This window comes from Alnus glutinosa, chromosome 1 (assembly GCF_958979055.1).
Source record: "Alnus glutinosa chromosome 1, dhAlnGlut1.1, whole genome shotgun sequence".
Taxonomy (NCBI): Eukaryota; Viridiplantae; Streptophyta; class Magnoliopsida; order Fagales; family Betulaceae; genus Alnus; species Alnus glutinosa.
This window is the reverse complement of record NC_084886.1, coordinates 50,843,228-50,856,263: the sequence shown is the minus strand read 5'-3', so window position 1 is coordinate 50,856,263 and position 13,036 is coordinate 50,843,228. Positions and strand designations below refer to the sequence as shown.

General features: G+C 36.5%; 2 protein-coding genes across 3 annotated transcripts; both read left to right on the top strand.

Moving 5' to 3' along the window:
- Positions 1-1,598: 1,598 nt before the first annotated feature.
- Positions 1,599-8,143, top strand: LOC133857328 (protein FAR1-RELATED SEQUENCE 4-like). 2 transcript variants are annotated; one of them, XM_062292552.1, is made up of 8 exons: positions 1,600-1,876; positions 2,735-2,824; positions 2,961-4,961; positions 5,044-5,272; positions 5,621-5,812; positions 5,905-6,225; positions 6,911-7,136; positions 7,745-8,143. In XM_062292552.1, exons 2-7 carry the CDS (start codon positions 2,746-2,748, stop codon positions 7,035-7,037), a joined length of 2,949 nt encoding a protein of 982 aa, XP_062148536.1. In that variant the 5' UTR covers positions 1,600-1,876; positions 2,735-2,745; the 3' UTR covers positions 7,038-7,136; positions 7,745-8,143. The 2 variants fall into 2 exon arrangements, with proteins under 2 accessions (XP_062148546.1, XP_062148536.1); XM_062292562.1 differs by lacking the exon at positions 7,745-8,143 and having other exon boundaries at positions 1,599-1,876; positions 6,782-7,054.
- Positions 8,144-9,746: 1,603 nt separating this feature from the next.
- Positions 9,747-12,569, top strand: LOC133857319 (uncharacterized). Its single transcript, XM_062292540.1, has 2 exons — positions 9,747-9,903; positions 11,911-12,569. Exon 2 carries the CDS (start codon positions 11,932-11,934, stop codon positions 12,313-12,315), a length of 384 nt encoding a protein of 127 aa, XP_062148524.1. The 5' UTR covers positions 9,747-9,903; positions 11,911-11,931; the 3' UTR covers positions 12,316-12,569.
- Positions 12,570-13,036: the final 467 nt, after the last annotated feature.

The following is a 13,036-nucleotide window of genomic DNA, read 5'->3' as shown; positions in this document are numbered from 1 at the left end:
TGTGTATATGGCCCTGCGGACCCAAATACTGAGGCAGAGATGAATATGGGGAAGTTACATAGACAAAAAAGCTCAAAAATATACAAGAAATAAAAACAAATACAGGAACATAGACATCAGATAAACAGTAGCAATTGAAGAAGGTGGAATGGGAGCCATTACTGACAGTGCGTGAGAACCACGCGCTGTCGAGTGATAGCCTCTCATCAGCGGAAAACGACGGTGCTGCCTGGATCCACCAAAAGTCGCGGCGGAGGAAGGCGGGGGAGGCGAGTGTGGCCGCCACGTGCCGGAAAGAGAGAAACTCCCCATAGCATGTGTGGGCCACGCACTGGTGCATGGGCGGAGGTTGGGGATGCGACAACCGTCGGTGGATGCAGTGGACACCGCCGAACCCATTGATGAGGAGTGTGTCATGTAAAAATGAACAGATGAGCGTAGATCTAAATCCAAATATTTCAATCTTACAACCTATCCAAAAATCACAAAAAACTCGGTGGAGTAAGATGGAGCAAACTAGTATCATCTGTTTATGATAGTGGATACCTCTTTGGTGTCACCTATCATGAACTTTTCTTTTGTCTTTTGTTTTTTGGTCTATTGAATTAACTTAAAAAAGTCACAATTTTCAAGTGATATTAATTAAATAATTATGATATTTTTTAGCAAATTTTGATTCTAAGATCTGTTCATACCTCACTTCACTCATTAATCATCGGACTATTGACTGATCTAAATTTCAATCCAGTTACAACCCCATAACCGAACGGTTTGTTAATATGTTTAGAACACATTTTCAGACAAAAAAAAAAAGAAAGCATCCTCTAAAATACATTAACAAATGAAGTCCATACGGTCATTCAAACTCTGTATTTACTTAAGAGGATTCATGAAGCCCTTGGGACCATCATTATCTCACCTTGGTGTAAACAATCCATAGTAGGTGGTCCAATAAGAAACTTATTTTGTTGTAAACCCAAATATATATATATATATATATATAATTGTAAGCCCAAATTGGCTAGTGATATTTTACAAACTAGAAGGGAGGTTAGTGATATTTTCAAAAAACACAGAAGGAGGTCGGTAATATAGACGAATATAATTAGAAATTTAGGAGATATGATATAAAAATACTCGTTACACATCAAACTGACGTGACTTTATTTGTTTTTTTGGGTTAACTTCAATATCGAACTATTCGACGTTTTGACGGAAGGATACCGAGCTATCATTTTTCTTTTAACCGGAGTATTAAATTATAAAAATCCTCAAATAAGAGTATTCCTTCAGCTTTTAGACGTTAAATCCTGGCGAAATATTCAAAATATTCCTTTTATTTTTATTTTTTTAAAAAAAATATTAGAATTTAGGTGTTGATTAGAATTTAATGAAATTTACAAAAATATTTATGCTTGAATCTTTGAAAATTTTAATAAAAAAATTTTAAAAAATAAATACAGGAATATTTTAAAAATCTTAGCATTTTTTAATGCTAAACTGACGGAATACCTTTGTGTAAAGGTTTTTGATAGTTTAATAACTGGTTAGAGAGAAATGATACTTCGTTAACTTCCATCAAAACGTCGAGATGGTTCCGTATCCGTTAAACCGTTTTTTTTTTGAAAAAAATGTACTGAAAACTGGTTGGTTCAACGACGAGAGGCTGGCGTTCAGTCTCCTCCGTCCGGAACCGCCCCCCACTCTCTCTCTCCCGCTCGCCGGTCGCCCCCCCCTCTCTCCCGGTCCCTCGCTCTCTCGCTCTCTCTCCTGGGCGTTCATCTGCTGTGTGTGTAGTGGGTTTACGCCTCTCTGTCCCAACGGTATCTTCCACAAATTTTTCATCTTTCGATTTGGGTCTTCAACAAGTCTGCAGGTAAGCTTCGATTCCTCTTCTCGGGTCTTTCTTACGCTTTAATGATTTTGGGGTTTTCGCCTTTTTTGTTGTAATGTGGCTCAGAAATGAAGGTTTTGAAGGTTTAATTTTTTTTGATAAATAAATGCTTTCAAAGTGTTTGATGAAATGGTAAGGTCAAAGCTGTCGTTGATTCTTTGAGGGAAGCTGGTGTCAAGCTACTGACTGTTCTAATTATTACTTTCACATCCATTAATTTCTGTTTTCTTCTGGCCAAATGATAGAATAATCCCTAATTCCACAAATCTCCATTCATAATGTCTGAAATGAGACCACTTTTTAAAAGGAGGAGAAGTACCACTAGATTACAAGGTCATTTGTCCATGTAGTGTAGAGTCATTCCTGCTATAAATGAGTTGTTTCTGCTTGTTTTTACTTACTATTAGGCATTTAGGATGAATATAAGTATTAATACTGATAGTAGATCATGCACTGCTATCAATGCCTTCTAGACCTAGATCTGTACTGGCCATTCCCAGTTCTGCATGGGCTTTATTGATTCTGTTGAAGTTTGCATTCTGTTGCTAATATGAATCGATAAGATATCAGTGTGATTTCGGATATATTTGATAAGATATCTTTGTGTCTGCATAAAGAATGAAACCTTATTTAAAATATTTGATTTTTTTTTCTTGAATTTTAATTTAGTTATAAATTCTAGGAAATCTTTAAAACCACTCTCTAAAACTGGTGCTATGACTGCCTTTATGTAGTTTAGTTTGTAAAATATTGTCAAATTACATCTTTTAAGGTTTTTAGCTTAGCTTTTATGTAGTTTAGTTTTTTCATTCAATTAACTTATATTACTTTTTAATATAGCACTTTTCTAAATGGATTCTTCAAGTTCACGCTTGGATAATGAGGGCAAATTTGACGATGCTTTAACCCATCAAGACGACCATAAAAATGGTTAGGTTTTTCACTTTTGTTTGGGTTATAGTTTTGTTTTGACCCACCAAGATGGGTCTCTCTCTCTTTTTTTCTTTATTACTATTATATTTTTTTTTAATAAACACAAACTTTTTTTGTATCCTTTTTTGGATAGATGTGGGTGAAAAATCTGAAGAACCGAAGGATGCAATGACGTTTATTTCGGATGAAGAGTTGAATGATGAGGACGAAAATGTGGCATTACCCTTGATGTTAAAGGATGATGAGAAAGTTGAAGAACCGAAGAAATCAATGACATTTAGTTCAATAGAAGAAGTTTGCTCATATTATAGGACGTATGCTAAGCAAGCTGGTTTTGGTATAGCGTATAGAACCTCGAGAAAAAAGAATGGTAAAAAAAGTTACGCAAGACTTATATGTACTCGTGGAGCTCCAGAGCGAACCAGAACATGCGATGTTGCGAAGCCAATTCCAGCAACTAATAAAACAAGGTGTGGTGCCAATATTTGTGCGAATTTATGTGAAGATGGAACGTGGTTTTTGAGTAATGTTGAGCTGAAGCATAATCATTCGTTAAGCCCGGGCAAAGCAAGATTTTTTAGAAACAATAGAAAAATAAATGATGCTGCGAAAAGAAGGCTTGAGCTTAATGACAGAACAGGAATACGCCTAAGTAAGAATTTTAATTCATTAGTTGTTGAAAGTGGGGGGTTTGAGAGTCTTTCCTTTGGAGAGAGAGATTGCAAGAATTATATTAACAAGGCAAGAGAGCTTCGTCTTGGTAAAGGAGGTGCTCAGGCACTTTGTAATTATTTTAGTAGAATGCAAAAGCAGAATGGTGGCTTCTACTTTGCGATGGATATGGACGATGATTCTAGGTTACGAAATGTTTTCTGGGCCGATGCACGGAGTAGGGCAGCGTATGATTTCTTCAGGGATGTTATTACGTTTGACACAACTTACTTGACCAATAGATATGACATGCCATTTGCTCCTTTTGTAGGAGTGAATCATCACGGTCAGTCTATACTTTTAGGAGCAGGACTAATTTCAAGCGATGATACAGACACATTTGTGTGGTTGTTTAAATCTTGGTTGGGATGCATGAACGGCCAAGTACCTAGAGCAATTATAACAGAACAAGATAGAGCTATGAAAAATGCAATCGCTATTGTTTTCCCTGAAACTCGACATAGATATTGTATGTGGCATATTATGAAAAAATTCTTTGAAAAGTTTGGATCACATGCTAATTTTGATGGCATTAAGAGTGCAATACATACTTGTTTGTATGACTCCCAAACATGTGAAGAGTACGAGGAAAATTGGAAAGATCTACTGGAGAAGTATCATCTTCATGATAATGCATGGCTGCATGGCTTATATATGGAGAAGACATTTTGGGTGCCGGCATACATAAAAGATACATTTTGGGCGGGAATGAATACTACGCAGCGAAGTGAAAGTATGAATGCATTTTTTGATGGTTGCGTGCACCCACATACCACATTGAAAGAATTTGTTGATGAATATGATTCTGCTTTAAGGAGAATGGTTGAGAATGAGACACGTGCTAATTTCGATTCTTTCAATCGCACAATCCCATGTATAAGCGCCTTGCAGTTGGAGAAACAGTTTCAAGCTGTTTACACAAATGCGAAGTTCAAAGAAGTTCGTGAGCAAATTGTAAAAGTTATTGGCTGTACTAGCTCTCATCTCAAAAGTGAAGGTGCGATTTCTACCTTTGAAGTTATTGAAGATGTTACTATTGGAGACCACATAATAGAAAAGAAATTTATTGTTAACTTGAATGAAGATGAATTGGATGTGAAGTGCACATGTGCATTGTTCGAAGTAAGAGGCATATTATGCAAGCATTCAATTTCTGTGTTACGGACAAAGAAAGTGACAACGTTGCCACCAAGATATTTTCTAGACAGATGGAGGAAGGATATTAAGCGAGAATACTCGAAGCTTAAGAGAAGTTATAATGCCGTTTGTGATAATCCTAATGTCGAAATACATGACAAGTTGAGAAATAATTTTGAAGAATTACTATCGCTCACATCAGAAAAAGTGGAACGTTGCATGGATCTAATGAAAAGAATGAATAAGTTAAAGGAGTTGTGGCGTTGCGAAAGTCAATCTTCCCATGGCAAGTATCGTTCATAGTTTAAGACTTTGACTCTTTGTTTCATAGTTTATTTTCTTACCAACTTTTCTATCATTTAATTTAGTCAAGTATCGTTCTTCAAGCACCCCTACGAATGAACATGAGAACTACTCCCCACTTCAAACTGGGATGCAAAGAACTGAACAGATTCTACAGCATGAAAAATCTGCTGCTGGCATTTTGTGTCAATTGAAAACACGGCATGGTACTCAGGCTTCTCATCTTCCGTTGACCAAGGATGTGCTGGGTATTGTTGCTACACTTGGAAAAGTAGATGATGATAATCTTAGCAGGTTTGTATGACTTTGCATTTCTCAGTTTCTGGTCTTCTGAATATTCATGATTTCTTTTTGAGCTGCATTTGATCAATTATGGTTCTATTTTCATCCAAAATAGATGACAATCATTTTTTAGCTTCATCATTGAAGCTTTGTTGTTGGGATTTTTGTGTGTACTTTAGAATGGGATAGAGTGAATTTAGGTGCTATAAAATATTGCAAGAAATGGCTTATAGATTATGAGGTTCAAATGAATGAGGTGGCCTGTTTGCTTATCTGGTCGGGGATGAAGAGTGTCAGCTGACTATTAACAGTTCTACGCTATGCTTGACATAATGGTCCTTTAACTTATTTGGAATGCAGGCTTTTTGCAGAGTACTTAGGAGTGGAGTCCATGCTGGCGATTGTCTGTAAGACTTACGAAGGTGTTAAAGCTCTAGAAACATATGACAAGGAAGGATGCATAAATACAAGTTCTGGTCTTCATGGGCTTGGAACTTCCATTGGGAGGGCTTTGGATGGCCGGTTTCTCGTTATTTGTCTTGAAAATTTAATGCAAGAATCTCATATGCTGTATTTTTTTTTCTTTTGCTGAAAATTTGGACTTGTAGTTTGTAAAACTTCTAAAATCTTTTCCCCCCTTTCAGACCATATGCGGGTGGGTTTGTAGCTGATGACCCACAAAGAAGGCTTGATCTTATAAAGCCAAGATTACCTAACGGGGAGTGTCCACCTGGGTTTCTTGGGTTTGCTGTGAATATGATCAATGTGGACAACACAAACTTATTTTGTCTCACAGCCAGCGGGTATGGCCTCAGGGAGACGCTATTTTATAGTCTCTTCTCTCGTCTGCAAGTATATAGAACAAGGGCTGCAATGTTACTTACTCTTCCTTGTATAAGTGATGGAGCCCTTTCTTTAGATGGTGGGATGATTAGGAGTACTGGTGTTTTTTCCCTGGGAAATCGGTGAGTTCTGCTATCATAAGTGAAATGCGCATTTATTACCATTTATTCCATTGTTACACTCTTTCTATTCAAAACTAAATGTTGTGCTTAATGTTTGCTGTATTTTTGTAGTGCAAATGCCTTTATAATAAGGTTTTTCTCTTTAACCTGGTGGAATTTCAGTGAAATTAGTTAAATTGCAGGGTCGGCTGCTTGGCTAATAGACTTTCTTTCATTCCTCTCTGGTGTTCCCAAAGTCAAACCAAACCCGAAAAACATTGTGGTTTTTATGTTTCTTGTTCAGCCACTGGTCTATGAATTGTGCATTCCTGAATGATGTTATTCATTATTAATATGAAAGTATGGTGGTTTTTTAGGGTAAAAAATATCAATGCTTTCTTAAAAACTCCTCTGCAATGTAAGTTGATTCGACACAGTTAGAAGGAGAATTCTTGTTATACTTTATAATATTAAGGCTTTCGCAGTATTTAATATGTTTGAACTTCATTTGCGTATTAGGGTTTGTGAATTATTATAAATTATGGATAAAAAATCTGTAATTTAATTCTTTTTACAGGTAAGTTGTCATACACAGTTGTAAATTAAAGATAAAATTTTTGGACCTGATGAATGTGAATGGCATTGGTTAATCAGTTGGGATTTCCTATGCTGCTACATCTTAGTTTTGGAATCTGTCTGTTGTTAGGGAGGATATAGATGTGAAATTCCCAAAGCCCTCGGTGACATCAACTCTACCTGAAAACAACATTGAAGCTGAGAAGCAGGTCATGGAAACGAAAAGGAAAAAAGAAAAGGTGCAGGAAGATATCTAGAGAGAAGAAGCATTGTTGCATGCTGCGAAGTTCAATTTTGATAAAAAGAAGCAAGAGTTTCTCAAGTTCCTTGCTGAAACCTCATCGTATGCAACTCAGGTAGTTGCCTTGAACTGGTCTAAACTAACAATAATTTGAATCTTGCTTATGGAAGTAACTTCTTTTGTAATTTTATTTAGTAGACACAAACTGGAGAAGAAACCTTTCAACTCATTGACAGATGTTTTATGCTTTATTTTGGGAGCTTCCCCTCCCACCCCCGGGGGGCGGGGTCTCTCTTTTTTGTCATGGAGTGTTGAATTAATTTGTTCTTTGTGAAAAATGTATTGAAAGTCCCTAGGTTTTGAGCATGACTGAAAAAAAGGTTCCTAAAATATGATGTCAATTAAATGCTGTGCTGGAGACCTTATTGATCGGCAATTGTTTGTCAAAGATGCTGTTATGACTGCAAAAGTATGTGAAATGTCTGGAAAGGCAACAATATTTCAATCATGTTGATAGTTTATTAGATGATTCGCTTGCCTTGGATCAATTCTTATTTGGTGTCTGAGCCTTGTGGGTGTGCCTCACATTTGGCAAAGCAACATGAGCAAAGCTTTATGGTGTCCCTCATTTCTTTTCTTTTTTTAAATGTTTCTCTTTAGCCTTCTTGTACCGTTCTATATTTGTGGGATGACTTCTAAATTGTGGTCTTAATGTAAGCGCAGCATCAAATTCAAGGCAGCACCAGATTGGTTGACCTCCAGATGATGTATAGTTTGAACAGCCAAACCTAAATAGAGTACAACTGGAGGAAATGGAGGAGCTATTACAGGCACTGTTTGTTAACTTGAGCTCTTACTGAAATCCATGCTCCATTTATGGCTTTGGGAGCAAGAAGAATGTGGTGGGAATGGAAAGTGATGCTTTTTCTCAATTCCAGTGAGGCTGCAGATGCAGTCTTTGAGTGGAATCATGGGCAAATTGTAATGCATGATTAAAACTTACTGGAAAAGCTGTTGAGCATCATTTTGTTTTCATCTCTGTGTATATGGGGGCATTATGTTCACCATTATGCGTAATCTGGTCATCATATGATTCATATATACTAACCGTTATGTTGTATAGTTTCTTGGTGCATCTAATTATTTTTGCAGTGATATCAAGGGTTTTTCACAATATTGTTGGCTCCCTAATAATTTGTTCCCAGTGACCTCTAATAATAACTTTCGAAAATCATATGCACTATTATGGACCTATGGTAGATGGTTTTTAATTTTGCCAATGGGAATCATGATTCATATCAGATTATTCATGTTGACCTTAAGTGATGTTTGTGCTATATTAGCATGAAAAACAAAAATATGCCATTTGGATGGGTCAGGAAAAAAGAAAGAAAAATAAAAAGAAAAGAAAAGAAGTAGATGATAATTGAGGCGACATGATCAATTTTTGTAATTCGTGAAATTTCCTTGTTTATATTGTCTTGGATGATTATTGCTTGTAAAGCAACATGCACCACGCAATTATCAAACATTAGCTGATAAAGGAAACAATTGGTCCTCAACTCTATTTTTTTGGTTTTTAGAATTAGATTAAGTTTGAACCAAATACTTCATTTGTCAAGAGAAATGCTTACAACTACAACTCTTTTAAAGCTTGCTAACGTGCGTCAGCATGTTTTTAGAGCCACGTCAGCTCCTGATTTTTTTTTTTTAACGCTCTCCAATTATATGCTAATATGTGTCAAACAAATTGTAAAACTGAAAAAAGTTATAGGCTAACATTTTTTGTTTGTCAAACACAAAACCACTTTTATTTGTCCAGTCTTAACAAATTGCATATAAAAAGTTGGTGTGTTTTGAATTGGTTCAAAATTAGATGGAATCAGTGTATTAGTCAACAAGTGAGATCTACAGGAGGGTTACCTAGTTTTCTTGAAAACCCCAAATGAATTTGGCTTCTATGCGATAGTTTACACTACTACATAGAGTAGAAGCCGACAAAAAAAAAAAAAGGGAGCGTGACTTATTGCAAAAGCCAAATCTCGTATCAAGCAAGCCAGTGAAAGATTAATTCTAACGGTGAAGGATTGATTCTATGCAGTTCTGGGTTTTCTGGTTCATTACACCTGGTTTTCTCACGTGATATTCTTGGTCATTACACCTGATTATGTTATTTTTCTTGTTTATCTCATGGGTGTGCAAGAAATTAAAACTGGGTCGTTGTTTTCGATGTCTTCTCTGTTGTCAGGGGTTTGTTCTTCTGTTATGTGGGGTTTTTCGGTAAGAATGAGGGTATTGAGATACCCTTCTCGAAAAACCTCTTTTAATGGTGATTCTAGTGAAAGTAATGAAGCAAAGTCAAATAAGTGTAAAGGGGGTGAAATTGTAACCCCTTATTCGAATGCTGGAATTTTCAGCATTCTCACTTTCTCTTGGATGAGTCCTCTGATTGCTATGGACAATCCTTCAACGTTACAGTCAATTATTCACCGGCTTGTTTGGTTCGAGACTTGGCTTTTGCAATTAAGTCATGTTCCTTTTTTTTTTTGTCGACTTCTGCTGTTAGACTAAGTCAAACAACGACGTTGTTTTAATCTAACAGCATCTATGCGGTAGTTTTTACTACTGCATGTTAGCCGGATCCGCCCCAAATCTATTAACAAACATGAGTTGAAATCCTAAAAAGAGAATAAAAATACTAAAATAGAAAGGAAAAAAAAAAAAATGAACCCAAAAAAATCATAAATAAAAAAGCAAAACGTGCGTTTTGAAGACGGTGTTGGTGGCTTCACTGGCTTGGTGCTCCATCTATAGAGAGCTTCACAGGGTATTGTGCGCTTCAAGCCTTGGAAAGCCAGCCTTTCACTGCGAATTCAATCATAGTATGCCTCTCTCTCTCTCTCTCTCTCTCCGACTGTTTTGTTGCCAAGAAAATGCAGGAAAGATAAAGACAAATTTTTGAATTTTTATAAACCTTCACTTCCTTCGCTCATGTGACCCCGATACAACTTCTTCGCTTATTATGAGTTTTATTTCTTATTCATTTATTTTGTAATTTTTGAGAGATAGAAGCAATTAAGAATCCAAGAGTCGAAGTTTGATTTGTCTCTTCTTTTCCTTTAGTTTCTCATCAACCTAAAGGGGGTTTAAGGGTTTATGATTCATTTTTTTATTATTATTTATCTTTAATTTTTTATTCTTGCTAGTTCTCCATGAAACTCCATGCACAATAAAGTCTTAATCTTTGAGGTACACCCTCAGAAAATTGGATTTTGATTAGCTTCAGATTTGATGTGATTGCTTCACTTGTGTGTCAGTTGGGTTTTATCTGGTTAAGTACCTGAAAAACTAACCCAATTGAATTCTACCTGTTCTATAAATTGGAAATGAATTAAACTATTATATTTATTTGTTATAGTTCATTGCCTCTTCGAATAATGCCAATAATTCCGCTTTCAGTCCATGTTTTTTAGATGCAATTGGTATGTCCTCTGCTCCTGAATTTTATGCTGTATATTTGATTATCATTCTGACTGTAGTTGATATACCACGACTAATTCAGTCTGGTGAAACCGACAATCTTTTGTTGATTAATCTACTGGGGTTGTGAACTAAACCGAGGTTATCTAGATTAACATACATGTTTTGTGGTTATTAAAAAGTTCCTAAATTTGTTAGAGAAGATAGAGAGAACATTCGTTCATTTGAGGATCAGGGAATCAAAGAGACTGAAGGAGTAGCACTCCTCCAGGTAACCTATTTTTTAGAAGGGTAAAAAAGGCTGATTTAGGTTACCTTCGTGTTTGTTCAATCAGATGTCAATTCATAGACATAAATGGGATACATTTTGTAATCTAGAGCTTTTGTGACTCTGATACCTTGTGATTTTATTTGAGTTGTTCACTTGATCTTTTATATTGACCTATGATCTCAAATATATAAGGATAGTTTCATCTCTGCTGGCTTTCATGCTTGTTTGGAGTCCGAGCTTTCTGTAGTAAAATTGGTATGAATATATTTATTAGTGTTGTGCCCCCATTGTCTTGTGTCCTAGTTTTTGGTAGAGTTTTCATGTCGACACATTGGAAATGGATCTTACCTGCCTTGCATTTCTGGTGCTTTCTTTTCCAACTGCCTTAAACACATTCAAATGGCATTGTAACACTGATCCCCATTTACTCTGTTTAAACTTTCATATAGAACCACATTTCCGGGCCTCTGGCCCATGTCCAATTACCCTCTATCTACCACTGCTGTCTCTTTTTGTATTTGGTCCCATGGCCTTGTTGCTGGCTTTTCTTTGTATCCCCCTTGACTCTGTTTTTTTTCTTGGATCTTTATCTTACTAAAAAAAAAGAACTACATTTGATGGTAACTATAGGATGGTTTTAGCATTTACATATAGAAAAATGGTAGTAACTAGTAAGGTTTAATTTCATTATTAGATGGTTGTCACTTGGGCCTTCCACTTTTAGATTGAGTGAAGAATCTTTCTTTAAACAAGTTCATCTTATCCATCTCAATTTTATGCTTCTCTGATATGCAGGGTGTGATGAAAGTCTAAACAGTACCAATATCTTGTTGAGTCCAAGTCCTACTTTTTGAGTTATGGTTGACTCGATGGATTGGTTGAGTGTTCATGGAAGCCTTAATGCAATCCGTGAAAAGGCTTCTGAAATGCTGAAGAAGTAAAACTAATCCTATTGAATATTGAACTATGGAGAAAGGGCGGGTTGTATCTGTTATAGTTGCCTTTGTTTTCCCCCTATCAAGAATTCTTTTCTGATTATGCTTGATGTTTTCTTCATTTTTCTTCCCTTGAAAGATTGTTATGGATATACTTATCTAGTTAACATGCTGTGTACCTCTGTTGGTCTGGAATCTGGCAGAGAATCTGGGGAAGTGAGTCGATGGCAGGCAAAGCAGCAAAATCTGTGGCAAAGGCAATTGGGGACTACCAGTACCCATGGCGAGAAAAGTTAGTGAAATACAAGGATGAGCTATCCAAGGGTGTGTGGGGTTACTGGGAACTAGGGGCCTGGAAGCCCCTTGGCATTAGTGCTCGTCAAAGAGCAAGACTCCGCAAGGAAGTCCTCCTTGCAGGGGAAGATTGGCCGTATGATCCGGAGAGGAAAGAGATGAGAACCAAGAGGAAAGGGCACAAATGTGACAGGATCGCTGCAGAAAAACGAGAAAACACTGCCAGGCTGATGCAGGAGATGCCAAAAATGTTGCTGGATCACAAGAAGCGGAAGTGGGAGAAGAAGATGAAGGAAGAAGACAAGAACAAGTGAATGGTTCCCTCTTGATCTTTCCTTTTCTTGTGACATGTTGCTTTGTGGTAAGGTCTTTCTTATTGCAGCTTAATGGACTCGGGCTTAATTTGCATAAACTCTAGGTTGTTTTGATGTATGTTCTTGGAAAGAATTTCCCAGATAAATTTCTTATGCATTAGAGTGCACATTAACTTTGCTCCATTCATTTGATCAACTACTTCAATTTGTTATTCGTCAAGAAATTTGAAATTTCACAAGCTACCTTTTTTTCCCATATATTTTAAGTTGAATGTTGTGAATATCAATTAGATAACCCAGAGGACCTGGTAACTCAAGCTTTTGGTTAGGTACAATTGAGAAGTGCAAACGCAGTTACGCATCACTGATCCACTGTTTCCAGAGCAGGAATTTATAACTAATCCAAATTGTTAATGATTTTCTCATAGAAGCGCTGCTGTTTTGGTGTTAAAAAGATTAAAAATTGATGATCCAACTAATTGATAAACCAATCAAATTAGATTGTGGTAGGAATAATTATGCAATAAGATGGACCCCAACTACACTAGCAAATTTTGGTTTCTTTTCTGAGTTTTTTTCTTTCATTGATTCGACCCTTCGAAACCAGCCACCAATAATCGACTTGATGAAATCGTTGCTCACCCCTATCGCTACGACTTACCTCACTGCTAACCAGGGATCATTTAATATAAATTCAATGATGGGTTGCATTTCTGAAAGG

What these genes read in the sequence shown, in the direction of transcription:
- LOC133857328 (XM_062292552.1), top strand. Translation starts at nt 2,746, where the DNA reads ATGGATTCTTCAAGTTCACGCTTGGATAATGAGGGCAAATTTGACGAT. An exon ending in TCAAGACGACCATAAAAATG is followed by an intron (nt 2,825 to 2,960) that starts GTTAGGTTTTTC and finishes TTTTTTGGATAG; the next exon opens with ATGTGGGTGAAAAATCTGAA. An exon ending in GATGATGATAATCTTAGCAG is followed by an intron (nt 5,273 to 5,620) that starts GTTTGTATGACT and finishes TTTGGAATGCAG; the next exon opens with GCTTTTTGCAGAGTACTTAG.
- LOC133857319 (XM_062292540.1), top strand. Translation starts at nt 11,932, where the DNA reads ATGGCAGGCAAAGCAGCAAAATCTGTGGCAAAGGCAATTGGGGACTAC.